At 43.8% G+C, this 21352-nt stretch overlaps 1 protein-coding gene across 6 annotated transcripts in view; it reads left to right on the top strand.

Moving 5' to 3' along the window:
• The window catches only part of CDH13 (cadherin 13), a 1112406-nt gene that overhangs the window by 675069 nt on the left and 415985 nt on the right, over positions 1-21352 (top strand). For all 6 annotated transcript variants that reach the window (XM_058279653.2, XM_058279651.1, XM_071209046.1 and 3 more), the window contains one exon: positions 5337-5481. In XM_058279653.2, coding sequence (XP_058135636.1) covers positions 5337-5481 — 145 coding nt within the window. The remainder of the gene's footprint in view (positions 1-5336; positions 5482-21352) is intronic.

Genomic DNA, 21352 nt, shown 5'->3' with positions numbered 1-21352 from the left:
CCCAGTCTTATGAAGTTGCCAGGGCGGGCTTGGATAAATGCCCTGGGAACTAAGGTGCAGGGAGATGCCATGCCTTGATCAGAGCCACAGGTGTGGTGCGTCTGAGGCTGTATAATTAGGTCTCGGCATTCTGACTGCTCTTCTCACAACTTCTCAGAGATCTCCATGAAGGCGTCTAGAGATGCTGCTTCCCCTTCTAGTACCTGCTCCACACATACCAAGGCTGTGCTCCCTACTTCCCGTCCATTATGAGGGCTGTGCTCCCCACCTCCTGTCAATTCTAAAGGCTATGCTCCCCACCTCCCATCCACCTTGGGGGCTATGCTCCCTACCTTCTGTCCACTGTGGGGACTGTGCTCCCCACTTCCTGTCTACCTTGGGGATTGTGTTCCCCAATTCCTATCCATCTGGGGGCTGTGCTTCCTACCTCCTGCCCACCGTGGGATCTGTGCTCCCCACCTCCTGCCCATGGGAGTCAGCTTTCCAAAACACAGGCAGGAGCCACAACATCAGCATCTCTTGGAGTGTTGGTTTAAATGAAGGTTCCTCAAGAACCTGACATTTTAGCAAGTTCTTTAGATGACCCCTAGCCCTCTGATGAGGAAGCTTGATGAGTTCCCCCTCCCAGGCATATTTCACCTCAACCGGAGAGAAGAACGCTGCCGTGCTGGCGTCCAAACCCACGCCGAGCCCGCGCCGGTCCAGTGCCCCACCCCGCAGCTCCGGCCGTGACGCTTCCCGCCTCGAGTCCCTCTCGGGCTTGCGTTGTTTCCTGCACCTTTGCACTTTTCTGTTAATAAGCAGTTTTTCTTCTATCTCCTGACGGTCAATTTTTAAGAACATGGTCAGGCAAAATCAGTTTTATGGGTTTATCACGCCTGCTGAAGATGAGACCATAATGAAAAACATGGATTTGTATGGGTGAGAGTTGCACGCACGTGTGTGTGCGTGAGGGCGGGTGTTGGTGTGTGCACACCGAGGCCCCTCTGGACAGGTCCGAGGAACCATCCCTGCCTGGATGCCTGGGGGGGTGATGAGCGAGTCCGCGTGCAGGCGGGGGGGAGGTCCTCGCAGATGGCAGGGCACAGCCTCCTGTCTGGAGCTTGTGCCCACGAAGCTGCACCTGGAGAATGCCGTTCCCACTCTCCACGAGGCCTTTGAGCTTCCGTTTCCAGCCTGAGACCCCGTGCAGCATCCCTCACAAGGTCACGTGCTCCCGAGTTCTCTGGAGATTGGTTCACGGGCAGGCTGGCTCCGGGGGTCCTGGGCAGGACCTGAATCCCTCTGAACAGCAGCAACCCAGAAAACCTAGCGCAGGGCCTGGCCATATCTACAATGGGCAAGAGTCGAGGCTATCCGCCTTGGAGTAAGACACTAGATACTCTAGACTTGGAGAACTGTTTCTGGCTATACTTTATTGAGCATAGCCTCTCTTTCTGGTCCTGCAGTAGGCTTTTTATATATCACAACTCACATCAGCCATGAAAACTGAGAAACTTCCAGGTCTAGAAGGTGGCATTAGAAATAAGCTGTCAGAGGCGAGGCCGTCTTATTTCCTTTGAGGATCCGTTCCGTTGCTGTCAAAGGCCACCCCTTGGTTGTCCCACTAAGATTCTAAGTAATTCATCACCTCAAACACCAGGCACAAGCGTTAGAACACCTCCCTTTGAATGTACTCTGGCTTGTTTTGTTTCTGGAGCCCAAACACTGGCCTATCAAGTAATTGAAAGGAAACTAACACTGCCCCTATCTTTTCATACTAAGGAGATGTGTGCTTTGGGTATTTCAATTAGGGAGAGGGAGGGAAGGTGAGGACAGACTGAACATTTATTCTCTGATATTGGTAGTGCCCTCTGAAATTAAAAGTCATACTTAAGAAGTTTGGCATTTGCTAACTGTGGATCTGACCTTCATATGAGAACAGTTATGAAAACTCACTGGAATGTCACATTTCTTTATAGTAAGAGATCAGAGAGAGAAAGATGCATTTACTAATGATGTCTCCACCCATATCTACATACTTAATTTTCATCCACTTTAATAATACATCTTCCGAAAAAATATCTGGATCTCCTAGTAAAACACTAGTATTTCCTCCTGTGTTTTTATTCAGTCTACAATTTGTTGCTTTGTTAGGAGCAATCCTATTATATGTTTTCCTTCTCTGTCTACCCAGCAATTCACAGAAGGAAAAGCCTTCTCTCCTCATTTTGCTCAGATTTTTCCATGCAAAGAATCTTATGCCAGGAATAAACGTCAGCCTATTCTATCAGAGTGTGTGGAACCCTAATTCTTCAACTTCAACTTGTGCTTCCCCCATCCTCAAAAAAACTCCAAGCTTCTTCTAAACTCAGGCCTTTCACTTGCTCTTCTCTCTAGAACTCTTTCTCCGTGCAGGTCTGCATGGCTAACTTCTGCTTTCTTGCATTCCAGTCTCAGATGAAATGTTTCCTCAGCAATCCAGGCCTTCCCAGCCCTTTTATCTCAGACAGGTACCCCCACACACACAAAGACATACACTCTTAGTCACTCTCTAGCCCAGTGCCATCCAATAGACTTCTCTGTATTGGTGGGCATGTTCTCTATCACCATCGTCCAAGATGGTAGCTACAAGCTACGTGTGACTATTGAGCACTTGAAATGTGGCAGGTGCAAGTGAAAAACTGAATTTTTAATTTTATTCAACTTCATTGGATTTAAATTTAAGAAGCCACATGTGCCTATTGGCTGCCATATTGGACAGTACAACTTTAGTATATCAACCAGTTTCACCTCTGTCATAGCCCTTATTGCTAAAATTATTTTATTCATTTATTTTTCCTTATTCATCTGTCTCATCATGCCAGAATGTCTTGCTCTGTTAACTACCAGATACCCAGTGTTTATCATAAGGCCTGGCAGAGTAGGAATTCAATGAATTTTGTTAAATTAACTTTAAAATTAGTAAATGCCACTTAGGAGCACTTTGCTGTTTTTAGACACTGTTCCAAAGATTTTAACTTCTATCAATATTGTTTCTACTAAAAAAAAATTGAATCAAATTCTGGGTAGTTTTGTGGCATAAAATGCCATCAAGTTGTTTAATTAGATAATTGATTTTATGAGAGTCAGCTCAATATTTTGCATTCATCCTGATCCAGTTGTATACGCTAGTGTTTGTCTTACCATTATATTGAGATGGATCTGGAGTCTGCCCTCCCAGTTTGAACATATTTATATATTTGGCAAATGCAAATTCTGTTTCTTTATCCTATGTGTGGCCTGTGATACTGGTCGAGTCTTGTGGAATATGGAAGTTTAGGATTCAGATCTAAGATGTTTGTTGTCTTTAGGCATAAGGCTTTTGGGTGCTTTAAAGTCAAGTCTTTGGCTATTTGGGGAGGACAAAAGACACCAGACCATTGTTATTAAGTGAAATTGCCCCAGGAATTTCACTTTAATTTCCTTTGTGTATCAGTATTCCATAGTACCTAAAAAGCAGCATAAACATATTTTAAAATATCGTGCTTGGTAAAGTCCCCTTTGTGTGCAATTAAGTGGCTCTTTCCATTTAATGGTTTTTTTTTCAGTTCAGCATCCATGTGCAATTTTATCTGCCCCAGAAATCAAAGTGTATGGAGACGAACTTGCTAGTGAAAGGATGAAGTAATGTTAAAGAAAAATATGAACAAATACTCCTCTACCCTACCTGCTTTCCTTTTTGCTTATTTCCTTCAAATTTTGTCCATATGTGTACCTGTTACATATGCTATTTTGTATATTTTTGTATATTCAATATTCTGTGTACTTCAACAGAATTTTAATAGTTATTTTGTCTAATGGCCATATTCTAGCATGTTGTTACACAAACATTCATTCAACTAGTCCTCTCTGCTGGACTTTAGAAGCCAGTGTTGTTTTATTATTAAAAATAACACTACAGGGGCTATTTTAATATACCTAATACAATTAACCTCAAATAGGACCAGGAGAGTTTCAGAGATCCTTGATTGCTTTTGTTGAATTTTTCCATGTTCCTTTACAAAAGGTGAAACCAATTTACAATACCATCAGGTAGGGAATGACTATATTGACTTATAATAAAAGTAATTCTTTTTAATTTTCCTGATTTGGGCTATTTTTGACAACAGTACTCAAACTAGCAGCTGATGTTCCCAAGATCTGTTAGGTGACAGACATCATACTAAGCACTGTAGAAACATGGTTTATTGTGGTTAAAAATGTGGACCCTGGAAGCGCGTTCCGTGGGGTCAAATCTGGGCTCCACCATTTCCACAGACTTGTTTCCATTCCTCCTCTCTAAAATGGTTCAAGGGCTGCTGTGAGGATCCAAGAAATTAAAATAGTATGGAGCCTAAGTAAGTGCTGAACAGGTATTCGTTATCATTATAATGAATCCCCCCAGCACCTCTTTTGAGATGGGTGTTTTACTAGCCCCATCTTACAGATGAGGATACTGGGAGGGCACTGTCTTTTCTCAAGTTTGCGGAGCTAGTAAGAAGTGGAGGCGGGATTCCAGCTGAGACCCTTTGCCCCCTGGGATAGTCTACTGCCTCCTATGGGGGGACCACCTTCAAGATCCAAGGACACGTGTTCCTGTTACAACTGAGTTAAAGCAAGGCTGGTCTGAGCATAGAAAATGGGAGCACGTGGTCATAAGGGCTCTGGACATGGCAGAATTCCTTGTTTGCAAGACAAACACTAAAGCTGAGTTTCTTATGCTGTTTATCCTTGAGATCTGGAGGTCATAGCATATGGAAGCATTTCATGGAACTGTGAAATCCCCACTAGATGGTAAGAACCTGGAGGGCAGTTCTCGGTCTCGTTTGGGCCCCCTCAAATGCCAACTTCCCTACTTGAAGAGGGTCCTCTCTAAATATGTATTAACCTGAATATGACCTAAATAGGACCATAAACACTTCTGGTTACCTCCTAATGTATTCTGTTCATAACTGCTTAGTCTATTTTTATTAGCATAACATTCCTTTTAAGCATAATGATGGTGGAAAACAGAAAAAGTGTAAATACATTTTCTCAGCTACAGTTGATACTGAATGGGGGTTCCTTTCTAAAAAAATGTGTTGGTCTTCCTTTGCAGATCTGATGAATTAATTGCAAATTTCCCAGAGGGGCTCAAACATGAACTAATCTTTACCTTTTATTCTGGGATGTTTAGTTTCTATTGCAGTCCCAGTGACTACCCATTGAGACCAAAGTTTGCATATTGCCAAGGGCTAATAAAATTGCTGATATTAACCTACTTTCTCCAGAGCAGGATTTCAATTTTCATAATGAATTAATGCCTTCTTTCTCCCCCGATCTCTTTGCTCAAATAGCTGTTTGTGGAGACCACCGATGTCAATGGCAAAACTCTCGAGGGACCGGTCCCTCTGGAAATCATCGTGATTGATCAGAACGACAACCGGCCGATCTTTCGGGAAGGCCCCTACGTCGGCCATGTCATGGAGGGGTCACCTACAGGTGTGTTAAATCGGCTTACCTTAGCGCAATGGCTGGGGACATGGGTTGGCACCATCTGTGGGGATTCTGCCGACTCTCCTAGTGTTGCTTGAACGTGTTGTTGAAATGCGTCGACACTGACATGTTATTTCCCTGCCTAGAAGCAAGAGCTGGGAGCTGCGCCACAGAACGTGACTGGGGTGTTGTCAGCTCTGAAAATAGCTTCCAAGGTCTCTGAAGGGGACCCTCCAAGGTCCAGTGGCACTTAAGTCCCTAATACACGGAGGATGGTGGGTACCGTGCAGATACCTAGATCACTCCGTTGAGGGCCCGAGGCTGACCTTGGTGGTGCCACAGGGTTTTGGGGAGAATTAAGGCCCTGCTGCAAGCCCCCAGTGTTTTCTTTTGATAATTGCCTCTTAATAAAAATCATTTTGCTTCAACGGGTAGGATTTCCCCCTTGTTTCCTTAGAAGATGGTGTGGAGAAACCATTCATCTTCAATCCAAGGGCCAAAGGCAAGACTTTTTATTTCCATCTCTCTCTGAAAACACATGTACCTACTGTTATGGAAACCACTCGAGGCACCTGCAGGCTGCCTGCTATCCTGTTCCCAAGCTTAGCCTTTCTATCAGGGAAGGTCTTGGAACTTAGAGCTGGCTTTCTCGGCCCAATACATGCTAATTAAAGCATGCCATGGCCGGCAGGAGAACTCACTCCCGATTAGCATGCCCGAGAAAGTGGAGAACAGAGTAGAAAAATCCCTATTAGGCTGGACTTTGATTTTAAAATTTGCAAGACACTTGAGTGAAACCGCTTTTATTAACAGCCTCGCTCTAGCTGGCTCTGGGTTATGCCAAAACAAATCAATGAAACCATCACTTAGCAGGTCAGAGGGGAGACTGAGGCCCCAGAACTGCCTTAACTGACCTTCGTTTCCCTTTGCCGAGCTGACCGGACAGGACGTATCAATGACATGCACATACCTGAGGCCCTGGACACGTTGCCATGGTAACCTTCCCAGCCTGCCAGGTGAACAATTGTATGCAAGGTACCCGAAAGCTCCCTTCAGCTGCAAGGCCCCGGGTCTCTATCTGACATGGAGGGAGAGGAGGTCTCTCTTCCTCTGAAGGCACTCTGTGAAAATCAGGGTGATTTTGTTGTGGGTGAGAATGCTTGGGGGTGGAGATTGAGTGGAGGTGGAGCAGCAGCTCCAGGCCTGGAGAGATGGAGAGGGGAGGGGAAGAGAGTGAGATCTCCTTGGGCAGTCCTTCCCGGTGGCCCCCAGCAGCAGGCTCCAGGTGGCCTATGTTGGGAGAGACCCTGCCATTGGGACTTGATGGAAATCTTCTGAACCTAGCCAATGTGCAAGAACAAGTTGGGAGAACCAATGGGCAAGCTATTAAAGTGGCTGGAGTTTGAGCAGAGCAGGAAAATGAGCCTGGCTTTCCATCGGTGGAGCCCGCACAGGAGTGATGGGAATGCGGGATGTGCAGAAAAGTGTTCTAAATGGAAATGATGGCGCGTCCATCCCAGTCCCTGGGAGCAGGCACGTCTTTGTATATTATGTGTGTATGTGATTAGACGAGGTCCAGTTTTCCTCCCCCTGAGCCCTTCTATAAAGTTTCGGAAAGAATTTCCAATTTTCTCGCTTTATATACATGTCGTATTTTTTGAAGAAAAATAGAATCCTTTATGCACATTGAATTTCTTAAAGCGCGTAGCTTTTGGGTTGGGGTGGACGCATTTCTGGCAAAACATAAATCACCTCAAACTTCTATTTATGGTTGGTATTATCCTTTAAAAGTACAGGAAGACTCAGCTGTGTGTACAGAGACATTTTTCCAGCCATGCAGAATTTGGCCCGGATCATGGTTTTTCTTTTTCAGTCCCCCCGAGTTTGACTAAGGAGCAGGAATCAAGATGGAGGAGGTCAGATCTGGGGTGAAGAACAATGTCGTGGAAAAGTTTTAAGGGAAAAGTCACTTAAAATTCTCAGACTCCTGTAAGAGAGCTGCCTGTGGGGTGTCCTCTGACGCGGTCATTAGGCCAGGAGAAATCGAGGAGAGAAGATGGTATCCCCTTATCCACCCTCCTCCAACCTACACCATCTCCATGTTAAAACACCAAATCCTGACTGAGTCTGAAAAGGAGATCCCTTCCATTTCCATAATGCCCTACATGCTACAGCCCATTTTCACATCCATTTGCTCTTTTGCAGCTCATAGAATCCTGTTTAGGAAACCCATTTTACAGAGAGGGATGCCAAGCCTGGGAAGACTTTGGTGGCTTTCTCTAGTTCACACAACCAATAGATGGGGACGACGTTCAGAATTTAACCCATATCATCCATCATCAAATCCTGCACTCTTTCAGCTGCCCAGCAAACTTCACAATGGATGGCAGCCATCAGACTAGCATAACATTTAACTGAGTACTTACTGTGTGCTATATACACTCTCTCATTCTCTCCAACTGCTCAAGGGATATCACTCTGCCCACATGCTGGATGAGAAAACTGAACCTCCCACAGGTTTGGGAACTTGTCCAAGGTCACACAGCCAGTAGCCAGGCCAGTACCAGTGTCCACGTCTCTGTCTTCAGGGCCAGACTCTTCCCCCTGTACCATGCTAGAATGGGCCACCTTCCCTCAAAAGACCAGGATGAACTGTAGGAGAATTCAGCAAATGGTTCCTAACTTTGCCAATGGCATGCTACCATGTCTGACTCAATTGCCTAGTAGAATTCTTCTCAGGACCACACTTGCATCCTATTCAAAAGACTAGTTCAAGTACAGGCACAAAGACTCCCATTTGTCCCTGGGCCTCACGAGAGCCATGAGGAATTCAGTGGTCTCCTGGCCCAAAGGGTTGCCCTTCCTGCTCCCACACTCCTCACCAACTCTTAGCTGGGGAAGCCATTTGTGTAGTTCTAGAAGTTGAAACAACTGATAGCTCCTGATACAAAATGTCCATGTCTTCTAACCAAGTACCCAGGCGCATCAAATTGTTTTTAATATGATGTGAACAGCTTCTCAGTCTCTAGGGTTAGAGGTTAAATGTCGAGCCCTTTGTCCTCACTCCATCACTGTCTGCTGAGCCCACATAACAGGGCCAGCTCTGTGCAACGTATGCAGTTGCAGAGAGCTCGACGCTCGGAAAAGTCCTGCCCTTGGTTTAATCCTCCACTGTCACCATCTTGAAATTCTTACATTTTGAACAAAGGGCATGCCTTTTCACTTTGCACAGGGCCCTACAGACTATGTAGCGAGGGCTGTGCACTAACTTGTAGCCCAGAGCACATCTCCTTAAGTAGGCAAGCCCTCCATCAAGTCACTGAACCTCTAGGAGCCTCAACCGCCATGTCTGCAAATGGGCACGGGGGTGTCTTAATATCTGAGAGAACTATTGTGAGGATTAAATGAGACATTGTGTTTCACTCAGTGCTTGGAGCATAATAAATGTTCAATAAATGTCAGTGTATTGTTACTATTGCAATTATTCTTAAAATTCCAGCAGCATCCTCTTAGGAAAGGTAAGGAAAAGGCACATGCAGTTTGTGAGCAGGAGCATCCATCTCCCAGCACGCCAAGCGTCGAGTTCATGTTTGAGGGCGCCCAGATGCCACCTGTGCTGATCTATCATGGGGAGGTCACCGTATTTATCTGTGTGTGCAGACGGGTGGCTGTTTCCAGCTGCTCAGGGCTAAACTCCAGGGTATTGTTTTGGGGACTCATTACAAGATGAAGGAAGATCAACAGAAAACTGGTCTTTGAACTTGGCAGATCATGAGCTGTTCCTTTTGTGGAGTCACAAGGCATTGATTTATGGGACCTAAGCCGAGTCACTGTTCCTTGGGGGCCAGCCACATCTCTGAGAGTTTTCAGAGTAAAAGGTGTGCTGAGACCTCACAAGCATGCGTCAGAAGGCTGGGGCCTTTGAGGTTCCTAGAGGGCATGGCTGCTAAGACCCCAAAATGCCTCGCTGGTACTAGCTCGCTGGCCTTGTGCCACTGGAAGCCCTCTGGGCACGAGCTGTGGCCTTCCAGGCTCCCCCAGAAGCAGACCCTGAGATGAGGATCCAGGTCAAGTAGCTCATTCAGGAGACCAGGTGAGCAATGGAGCCGAGGTCGGGGAACAGGAAGGCAGCTACCAGGGTGGGCAACTGGAGCGGAATCCCTTGGGGGAGCTCTAGGAAATGGCTTACTACACACACATCAGCGTTAGCCTGGCCAGGGAACTGGGACATTGAGACCCCAAGCCCATCAGTCACTGGGGAAGAGCAGGACCCCAGGGGACTTTAATTCCCAGGCATTTTCAGCCACCTGCGTACATGGGCAAATTGGTTTCTGACAGCTTGAGGACAGCCTTCTGCCAGGAGGCAGGTGCCAGCTGTTGGGTTGGTGGCAGCTTTGCTAATGCCCCGTGCTTCTGCGATCTAGGATCCAGGATCTCTAACTGTGATACAGGCAACTGGGAAAATGGCTTCTATCATCAGGGATAAGTGGGGCAGCTCTGAGAGACCTCACTTGAGAGAGAGGGTGGAAGGAATGCCTGTCTCCAAAAGGAAGTGACTGAAAAAGAAGACTGATACTTAATTTCCTGTTTGGGTGGTGTAGCAGTTTGGTGTTGTTTATGAATTCCAAAAACAGGTATTAGATTATGTTTGTGAACTCGTCTGTTCCTCTGGGAACCTAACTTCAGAGGTTTCACTTATACTTGATTAAATTATGATTAGGGCTTTGATCAGGCCACATCAGTGGGTGGACAGGGACTCTCAGAGTAAGCAAGGCAGAGGAGTTAGTTGGAGTTTTGGTTTTGGAGCCCTGGGAAGTAAATAGAGAAGCAGATTCATGAGGAAAGAGAAGAAGGCTCCATTAGACCCACCAGAGGCCCCAGGAAAAGAGAAAAACCATTTGCCCGATAGTTTACAGCTGGCCTCGTGGAGAGACCAGAGCGGCTGAGCCCAGAGAGAAATGAGCTCCGCAAGAGATGAGACTGATCCCAGCCTACAGCTGGTGTTGGAAGAAGCTGGGACCACAGAGCCTTGAGAGGAAGAGGAAGCCTGAACCCTTGTAGACATTGGCAGCCATCTTGCCCCAACACATGAGAAAAGACTTTGGTGAGGAAAGTAACTTACGCTTTATAGACTGGTAACTGTAAGCTTCTACCCCAAATAAATACCCTTTATAAAAGCCAGCAGATTGCTGGTACTTTGCATCAGCGCCCCTTTGGCTGACTAATACAGGTGGGGTGGTGCCTATGGGGCACGTTTTTACTTGTGAGAGGCATTGCCCAGGTAAGGTGCCAATGCTGTGCACTGAGGCTGTTGAGGAGAAGCAATGATCAGCAGTGACACCTTGTCTAACCTCAAAAAAGCCAGCCACTCTTGCTCTTCCTGGCTTCCTCTTACTCCCATTTTTTTTTCTACCCAATATTTTTTTATTGACCATCTACCGTGTGCTGTCACCATCCTAAGCACTGAGGCCACGGCTATAAGCATGACAGAACAGACACTGCTCATTCCCCCCCTGGAATCCACAGACAAGTAGGGAGACTGGCAACAAGTAAGTAAGAATTGAAATTGTGGCGAGTGCTACACAGGCGCCGTGCAGCTTGCCTGTTTCAGAAAGGACCAGATCTAGTCTTGTGGTGTGAGAAAGGCTGCCTGGAGAAGGTGATAGGAGGAGAGTAAGGTGGCATATTTGTTTGTTTTTCTTTTTCTTCCAGAATCCACCTGAGTTTCTGTTCTTTAATTTTTTATTTTCAAGGAGGCCTACTGTGCCACACATGAGGGAAAGCAGCCCATTGGGTGGCCTTTGGGACAAATGGCTATCCTTGGCCCTCAGCTTTGCCTGGCAGCTGCTTGTTTCCAAAACAGCTTGGGCTACATAAAGATGGTTGTGATTACGATTGCTGACATGTGAGACCTACCTCACTATAAGGTCCAGTTTGTCGAGATACCTGTTAGTGAGGCCCTTTCTGGTCACCTGTTTTCTTGTTGCAGCAACTACCATGTGGCTTTCTGGCTTATCACCGGTCAAGCTTTTCCTTCTCTAATGTTTTCAGTCTTTCACAGTGTATGCCCTTCATTCTCAATTGTCCCAGCCAATCTCATGGGCCTCCAGAATATTGAGTGGGTGACTACTTTGTTTTGTAAATTGATAAATATTTTTTAAAAAGTAAAACAATTCAGCAAAACAAAAGCACAATCACCCTCATACCTCACTGTCCGGAGAGAATCACAGTTGACATTTTGGCGCGCACACTTCTAGGGCTGTTTTTGAGCATTTCTACATATAGAGATGTAGGTATGTAAACAGAAATGTAACTCTACATCATTTTCTGTAACTTGCTTGCTTTATTTTCCAGAGTACTATGGACAATTTTGTAAGTCAGTAAATACCAATTTGCATTGCTGCTTTCAGCAGCTAGTGGCTTGATCTACCTTCATCTAGTTTAGTTAACCCCCTGTTGAGTTGTTTCCACTTTTCTACTTCTTATAATCAATTCTACCTGGAAGAACACATCTCTTCCCATTTGTGCAACCATTTCTTTAGAATGAATTTATACAAATGGGATTTATAGAACAGGGACTGTGCTGTAGTATATTTTGGCACATATTTGGGTCTTGCTGCTAATCAGGGGATTTATTCTCTACCTTGGCTAAGCTCATGCATGAGGGTACAACAAAAGTATTTCTTTTCACACATGAACATACCTATGGTTAGTTTTGTTTTTGGGTTTTTTTTTTTTCTGGGTTATATTCAGCGTTTCCAAGTTTTCTGTGGTCATTTAAACTCACTGTTTTGGCAGAGTGTGAATTACCTTGCTACAGAGCCTCCCCGGGGTTCTGTGGGCAGAGAAGAGGCATGTCGATGGCGGAGCTGGCCGCTCTCCTCTGCAGCAGCGGAGTGTGAGGTCATCACTGGAAGTTAGCTGAGGGCTGTGGTCCAGCATCAGTGCTCCCCAACCTGCTAGCGCCCTTCCTGTTGGGTTAGGTGGCACTTGAAGTTTGGTCCAAATCAGTCCCTTGCAGTCAGACATAAAACAATCTATAAAAAGAGTTTCATAATCCAAAACACACCAAATGTAAGATAAGAACTATGATTAGTAGTAAGATTTTGACAATATTCTTTCATAATTTGTAACCAACGTCTCATGACAATGCAAGGTGTTGGTGGAGGGTTGATGTATGGGACCCCTGTTTGAGGATATGCATGTTTGCTTTGTAAGTTCGCAACTTTTACTATACACTTAACTGTTTATGTTCATATATAAAAGATAGAAAGATAATAATAATAGGATTGGTTGGGGGGAAAATACTTTGTTTAATAGTAATATTTTGACAATGGTCTTTAATCATTAGTTAAAAAGCTTTAACAACAGTGCAAGTTATTGGTGGTAGGGTGAGTTATAAGAATCCTGTATGATGTTATATATGTTTCTTTTCTAAGTGCACAGCAAATATTATGCACTTATTGTTTATGTATGTTTATGTATGAGTGATATACTCCAATAAATTTTTTTAAAATAAAAAAAAAGTTTCATAATCCAATCAAAAAGTTTCCCAAATGGAAAGTTTCAGAAGTAAAATGACTCAAAAGTGTTACGTTACCTGTACTTTGCTAGCTGTTGACTTCACCTGACCATTCAAGAAAATGATTCTCTGCCCAGTTGCTTCTAACCACGTGTAGGGGTCCCCAGATAGTGCCTCACGCGGGCTCAAAAGCAAGCCAGGCAGCTTCCTTGAGAGAGCTGCAGGGTTTCCCCTCCTCATTATCCCAGCCCCTCTCTGATGGGCGCCATCACATATATCAGGACCCATTGTCACTGGTTTGCTGGAGACTTCAAGACCCCAAAGGGGAGGATGCCTGGACCCTTCTATTCTGTTAGGAGGAGAGCCAACCAGTATCACTGTGTATCTTGAAGTTGGACATGTTAGCTTTGAAATCTCATCTTTTCATTTTCATTCAACACGCTCTCTCCCCCTAAATTCTCGAGTCCATGGGGCTAGAGACCAATTGGAGGCAAATGCTGTATTATTTCCTGAATTGCTCTTCTCTCTGATGATAAACTTTTTTTCCCAGCCAGCCTATGGGTCTGTCTGCCTGTCTCTGTGGTCATCTACTCTAAGACTCGTTCATCTTAGACCTTATTCCAGGGGCTGAAGACAACCTAATGAACTACATAGAAGTGGCTCCTATTGTCATAGATTACTTCCCGTAAATATAAACTCTAGGTTGCCTTAGCTCAATAATTTTTCAGACTCACCTTTTTTAGAGTCAAACTGGGACCCATTCCCTGTCACTCCATATCTGGGAGAGAGAAAGATTTGTGGCATCAAATATAAACAGTGTAAAGTGGAGGTAGGGTAGAGAAACTTGGGTAGCTGCAGAAACTTTGTGATCACAATCTTTTGGAAGAATACATTTGGTAGGCATTTCTAACCAAAATGAAAATAAGGTGACAGTTGGTCAGCTGCAAAGTGCTACAGGAACCTGTCCCTATTACTGAAGAATCTCCTCTGAATAGTGTAGGAATTTTTAGCGCTGCAGTGGAGTAAAAGAAAGTGACAGGTCCACAATGGTGGCACTATAGGCATTAAGTAGTTATAATTTCACGGAAACCCTTATGCAAATCAATTTCATAGAGTCATTTCAATCAGTAAATTAATCAGCAAATATTTGTTGGTCAGCTTCTATGAGCTACTGTTGCAGATGACCAAGACAATTTAGAGCTGTACTCTTAAGGCAGTTACACCCTACTGGGGAAGAAAGTTATTAACAATGAAATGTATAAACAGAACAATTTAAGTCCTTTGGATAAAACAGTATAAGGTGATGAGATAGAATGACTATGAAGTCAAGACTGGCCTCTAAAGAGGTGACCTTCAAGCTGAGACCAGTGAGAATGAAGGAACCATCATTTAAAGGAATAGAACAAGAAAGTTCTAGATGGACTAGAAAGTGCAAATCTTTGGGACAGAAAAGAGCTGGATCTTGGAACACATGAGAAGCCCATGTGGCTGGAGACTATTAGGAAGAAGAATGGCACCAGGCAAGTTCAAGGAGGGAGAAAAGGGCAAGATCATTCTGAGCAGGAGTCAGCAAACTATGGCCCATGGGCCATCCATTGTCTGCCCTTTTAAAAATAAAGTTTTATTGGAACATAGTAATGTCCATTCATTTACACATTGACTATGGCTGCATCCCTGCTATTCTAGCAGAGCTGAGTCATTGGGGCAGAGACTATATGCCCTGTAAAGCCAAAAATGTATGTACTACTTGGTCTTTTACAGAAGTTTGTAGACCTTTGGTTTAAAGCTCTGTAAGTTTTTATTATACTTTAACTTTAGTCAGAAGCCCTTGGACGCTTTTAAGCAGGAGTGGTAACATCTGATTTTACTATTAAAATATAACTTGATCTACTACACTATGGAGGACAGAGATAGGAAGACCAGGGCTATTGCAGTGTTCTGGGCATGAGAGGCCCACAGCCTGGCTCAGGATGCTAGCAGTGGTGATGGAGAGAAGGAGTCATTTAGAATTTTTGTGGCAAACCCATGATCAATAGGGAAACACTAAATATTGACTCATATTATAGTACCAGGTTATTATAACTGATGCCATCAATATAACTTAATAGGTTTATAAATTTCCCTCAAGTATGAACTGGATTCTGCCTTTAGTTTTCCTTCTAAGACATAAGCTTCAGGCTAGGGAACTAGATTGCCTTTTCATCTCTAGACTTCCAGCATTTAGCAGAGTTCCAGATACATAGTAGTCACTCAATAAATTCTATTCCATGAGCAAATGCCCCAAGTGGCAGAAAGTCTGAATCACTGTAAATTTCCCTTATTATTCAATTTTTAAATAAATATTTATCTATTTTGGTAATTTATTCATTCCTTCAAGAAATATCCCTGCAGTACCTGTTGGATATCAGATAGATTGTCGTTCAGTGAGAAGCGGAGGGGTGGGTCCAAAAAACAGACCTGAACCCTGGCTTCCTAGAGCTTGCAGACCAGTGAGGAGATCTGCACTGTTATCGCTGCTGCGTGGGATAAAGGCAGGAAGCTGTTGGGAGCGACTCACAGGGACTGAGGGAGGGAGATGCTATCTACCCTGGGGCTAGGAAGTAGCCAGAAGGACCAGAGTAATTTTTCTAGCACTACTGGGATAGGTTCTATATCTATATAATATTTTTTTTAGCATAGTCCTTAGAGTGTTTGTTTTGTTTTGTTTACAGTGGAGGAAATGGAAGCTGAGGCAGGTTAGGCTACTTCCCCAGAGTCACACAGCTGATGGGTGATGTAGCGGGATTTGACCTCAGATCGTACAACTCTAACTCTGTTTTCTTCATGTATGCCCCATCCACAATGCCCGTTGTACTTTAGCCATTTCACCCACGATAATGCTAAGATTAATCCAAAGCTACCACCCTGAGTCTGGAAAGCATCTCCTTACATGCGTGTGTGCGCAGGTGTGTGTGATTGTATAGGAAAGAGAGGAAGGAATGGGGAGAGAGGGATCATATTTTTAAACGTTTTACTGTAGTAACTTATATTTAAGTCAACATTTCCATCTTAACCACTTGCAAGTGTACCGTAGCCTGGCTTGCCAGGTAACCCATGAAGGTGCCTTTCTCAAATAGAGCCAGATCCTCCCCCTAGTGGTAGATTGGGAAACGCTCAAGGAGAAGTCACGAAGATTCATATGGCATGCTGGGACATTAATCAAGACAGTCTACAAATGTCAGAAAAGATTTATAATCAGCCGGAGAGCTTGATAAACCAGCTTTTACTGCAGCACCAGCACTGAAAGACTTCCGTCTCTTCGAAGGACAGAGTCTAAAGCTAGTTGCTTGCATCTCTATACAAATACCTTTGAATCACTTTAGGTTCATCGTAATATCCATACAATATATTACCAAAAAAAAAAAAAGGCCCTGAATAATTTATGTATAGAGCCACCTCCCTTCTTAAGTAAATGGAAGAGATTCAATATGCTAAGTTCAATGGGAAGAGGGCATATAAAATCTCTTTTAAGTGTATGTTTTATAATATATAGGTCATGAATTGAGTTTTCCAGTATCAAAGGAAAAAATTTAATGGAACTCTATTTTCTTGCTTTTAATTATGGCTGCATTTTAAAAAACCAATCATAGTATCCAAAGCTATTATATTATTCCGAAGCCTAACTCTTCTCAAAGATTTCTCAGTAGTTTAGTTTGGAGAATTTTCAATGTTTTCTTTCTTACTCTGGTTTTCTGCTTTCCTTTAGTGTGCCGCTCTTTTTATCTGCAGAGGGGCTTATGTGCAGAGGGGCTCATGAGAGGGGGCTAGCAGGGACACCTTCATCCTGGGGGAGGGGGAGGGACTCATGTTTCTGCAACAGGAGCTCTGTGTCCATAGGAGAAACCTCTTTCCAGAGTGATGCAAGAGCCCACTGGTCTGCTTCCCTGATTCACCAAAACCAGACTCATCAGCTGCTTTCCCATGCTTCTTTGCTTCCCTTCTCGTGTATGTGTTTTTTTCCTTCTCTCGCCGAGGAGGTACTTGGCTCTGTGGTTCACACTGAAGTCTTACGCCAGGCCTGGAGGTGATGGCATGAACTGTAATCCATACACCCAGAACTAAGGCAATTGAGTTCTGCCTGTGTGTGAACATCATTCAAAGGATGGGGTGAATTTTCATGAGTTTTGGGGTAGTGCTTTTGTCACGGCATAACTTAAAATGTTGGCTGTGTAACCCAGGCGGATAGAACTGATATGCAGCCAAAGACCCAAGTTACTGTTGGTGGAGAGAGAGAGATGAATACAAACATCACAGAGCAGGGGTTTCAACTGGGGTGATGTCGCACCCATCCAGGAGGCATCTTTAGTTGCCACCACCCGGAGGGGATGGAAGATGCTACTAGACTCTAGTGGGTAGAGGCCAGGGACGCTGCTAAACAGCCTACAATGAACAGGACAGTCCCCTACAAATAAAAATGATCTGACTCAACATGTCAATAGTGCCCAGGTTGAAATGGGGAAAAGGAAGAGTTTCAGTTACGAGCCTCAAATCCAAAGTCACAAGGACAGATGCTGCAAACTACAGGCAGTGGTTGGCACCTCCTTGTGGCAAGCTCTGTAGTGAGTAATGGCAGGGGTAGAGTCCTCTAAGAACGGCTAATGAGCAGGTAGCTAATCTTAACAACGAGTCTTTCTGTGAGTGCAAGCTGTTGCCAGGCCCCAAGGCTCCGGGAGTGCCATGCATTTGTTATCTCATTCACTCCCAGCAGCAGTCCTAGGAGGAAGAGGCTCGGATCATTTCCATTTCTCCAGTAAGGAAACTGAAGCTTTGAGAAGTTATATAATACTAAATGAATGAAAAGTTAGAAAACAACTTGTCCAGGACAGCGTAAATCACTAGCTGCTTCCTCAATACCCCTTCTTTAGTAACAGACCTCAAGTGTACCGTGGAGGCAGTGTGTCCTTCTCCCTTGCAGCTAAACACTGTCATATGATGTTGTTCTGGTCAGTGAGCTCTAAGCTGGCTCTTACGTTAGACTTCTAGAACGTATCCTGTAGGGAGCAGACTGAGCTGGGAAGAGGGTCCTTTGTCCTCCTCCTACCTGCAATTTCTTGTTCTTGCTCAGAATGGGGATACAGTGGCTAGAACTCAAGCAGCCACTTTTCCTGTGAGGTGGCCTCAAAGGTAGAAGACAGTGCTAGGAAAGTGGTGCAAAAGATACCAAAACTGGATTCTGTTGCCTGTAGAGCACCAGGCCAGATTTGGACTGCCTTTCTCTAGAATTATTTGACATAAAACAAAGTGAACGCCTGGTGTACTTAGCTCACTGTTATGTTGAATTTTCTTTATGTATAGCCAAATAGCCAGATATAACAACTGACATATCCTGTGTCACTCAACCAGTAAGAATCATAGCCCAGACATTTTGACTCCATCCCATGCTGCTTAACTGCTGTGCTACGCTGTCCAATACATTCAAACCCAGCTATTCTTCTGTATGCATTTCATGCAAACAGTTTAGTATGTTAATCAGAAAATTGAGTCTTTATTGGAAAAAAGATGGTCTTTGACTCCTCCATTATCTTAGAGTTCAAGAAAGCATTCTAAGATATCTTCGTCATTAGATGTTTTTTTATTAGATTAAAAACATATTCAGTGCCTCATGATGGGAAGTTTCTTAGCACAGTTGTTTTGATTCTTTCTGGCCACTGTAATGTCAGCTCATAGGTCAGCCCTGCTGACCTTAAGATACTCCAGTAGCATAAGCCACTGAGTGGCCGCCATTTACACCTCAGTTCCACACCTAGGAGGCTACAGAGGAAGGAGAATGGTAGAGGGAGTGCTAGCAGAGATTGGGAAGGTTTTCAGAGAATACTGAGTTTTTTCTTGCCAGAGAAACAACTGGAAATGTATCAGAGGATATACCTGTCATTTCATCAAACAGATCAGTATGTTCTGGCAACAAGAATACAACACAAAGTTTGAGGCCACCAGCTCCCGTGTCCAAAGGACCTGCTTTTTGGTTCTGTTTCCACCACTAATTGTCTTCCTTCTCTGAGCTTTGGTTGACTCCTCTGTAAAATGAGGATAACTCTTAACAGTGCCCCCAAAGGGCAGTTGTGAAAGCTAAATGCTCCAATCATAGTGCCTGACAAATCCTACATGCACCCAGAATCTTAGTAGCCACTGATCATGGTTCTTCCCATGGTAATGGATTAGGGAGGGTTTGGGTGCTTGTAGTATTTAGAAGAGCTTAGTTCTCTCTTTATCAGTTGTGTTAATTTGAGCCTCTATTTCCTATGTGTGAATTGGTGGTAATCCATTGTGGCAGCATTTTGTGGACTTGGAATTAGGCAAATTTGAAATAGTGCAATAGAAAAATATTAATAAAATCTCATTTTTGCACAAATGTAGAAACAATGTGATCTCACAAATTTTAAACACTTGTCAAAATTACATAATTTCAGAGCTGTCAGAGTTCTTTATCGACTTTAATTCACATACCATACAATTCACCTATGTAAAGCGTACAACTCAATCGTTTTCAGAATATTAAAAGAGTTATGCAACCATTGCGCAAATCAATTTTTAGAATATTTTCATCATTCATTTTGCAGTTAATCCCTCATTTCCCCCAACTTCTCCAGTTTTAGGCAGTCAATACTTTACTTTCTGTCCCTGTAGATTTGCCTATTCTGGATATTTCATATAAATGGAATCATACAGCAGCAGGTCTTTTGTGACTGGCTTCTCTCACTCACATTAAGGTTTTCAGGGTTCGTCCACATTCTAGCATCCCTCTTTTTTATTGCCAAAAGCAGGGTTCATTTTTAAATACTCTGCTCTTGCCACAAAAAGGTGTTACATTAGCTCTGAGAATGCAAAGTCACCATCCTTTGTCAAGATTAGACTTGATTTTTGCCAATTCTGAATTATTTGAGATGTTTGAGAATGTGTCACTTGGATAAAATATATTTATACTGTGCTTACCTTGCAGTTTTGCTATGAGAATTAAATGAGGTAATATATGTAAGTTCTTAGCAGCAAAGTCAAATGGTAGTTGCTCAATAAATGGTACCTTCCTATTTTGCTTTGTATTATAGCAGATCTTTTGTCATCTGCTACTTTGCTTCTCTCACTTAAAGAAATTCCCATCTATGAAAATTCCAATAGATAAAATAATTACTAAGTTTCTTCCAACAGGCTTGTTCACCAAATGTCTCTAAAATGCTATTTTTGAAAAACTCCGTGTTTCACTGAAATTGCAAGTTTTAGGAAGCCCATCAATGGCCCAAGTTAGGTACCCCTTCATAAATTTCCACCAAAGCTCATGTCTGCATAAATTAATCTGAGATCTTTACAATGGGGACCCCAGTACGTTTCTATTATGGCCATATCTCAGTTTGGTGTGTTAGCATTAATGAAAGGCAGTTTTTGGAAACAACCATTCGACAGAGCTTACCTATCTTATTCCAGCAAGGTGTGTAAGAGGATGCCATTCAGCCAGCTCGTGTCCTCTACCGTCTCCCTTTGCCCAGGGTAGTTAGGTACCAAGCCCATTCACCAGTCCATCACAGCTTGCTCCAAGGTGAGAGGCTCTGGGATGGTATTCACAAACTCATCATCATTTAGTCCTTCTTTAACAACACTGGGTACCACTTGTTCCACGTGTCAAGTGAGAAACAGAAGCTCGGGGGTGACACTGATAAATAGAGGGGGAGCCACATGAGTCCAGGTGTGTCTGCTTAGATAGACCCCATTTTCCTTCCTGGAGACCACATTTCCCCTGTCTCAATGTGGGTAGATTACTTCTTAGCATGCCTGTCTGTCCCCCAAAATAAGATCAACTTCTTCTTATTCAATTGTCTCTAATGTAAGTACTCAGTGCTATTTCCTAGCCTGGGCTGTGCATCTAGATAGGAAATGTTTTGTTTTATTGCTCATGGGAGATGCAATGGACAAGAAACACAAACTGCAGTGTGGTTTCAACTGATAGTTTGCACTCTAAGAAGTTGCTCTAGGTCCTGGCTCTCCATAGGGATTTTCCTTATAGCATGAGACAGTCTGGCTACACCTCGTCCTACTGACAATTTGAAGGGTAAGGTCAAGCTACATTAAAACATGGCAGAGACTACCAGGAGAAAATTTTCTAGAGTTGGTAAACTTGTAACCCATGATCTAGAGATTAAATTCATCTGACAAAATATCAATCTGGAAAGTTTTCTGCTGAAGGTAGCAAAATACCAATTACATGGCTTTAGCTTTGCACGTTGATTTTTCTCATACTTCAGGGAGCTTGGAGGTAGCAGCTGCTGCTTTGTGCTGCGGTGCCCAAGATTGTGGAGATCGGCATCTCTGCCACCCTCCAGGCTTTCC

The sequence above is a fragment of the Dasypus novemcinctus genome, chromosome 18, assembly GCF_030445035.2.
Source record: "Dasypus novemcinctus isolate mDasNov1 chromosome 18, mDasNov1.1.hap2, whole genome shotgun sequence".
NCBI classification, from domain to species: Eukaryota; Metazoa; Chordata; class Mammalia; order Cingulata; family Dasypodidae; genus Dasypus; species Dasypus novemcinctus.
Note: the sequence above shows the minus strand (reverse complement) of the source record. Positions and strands in the feature narration are given on the sequence as shown.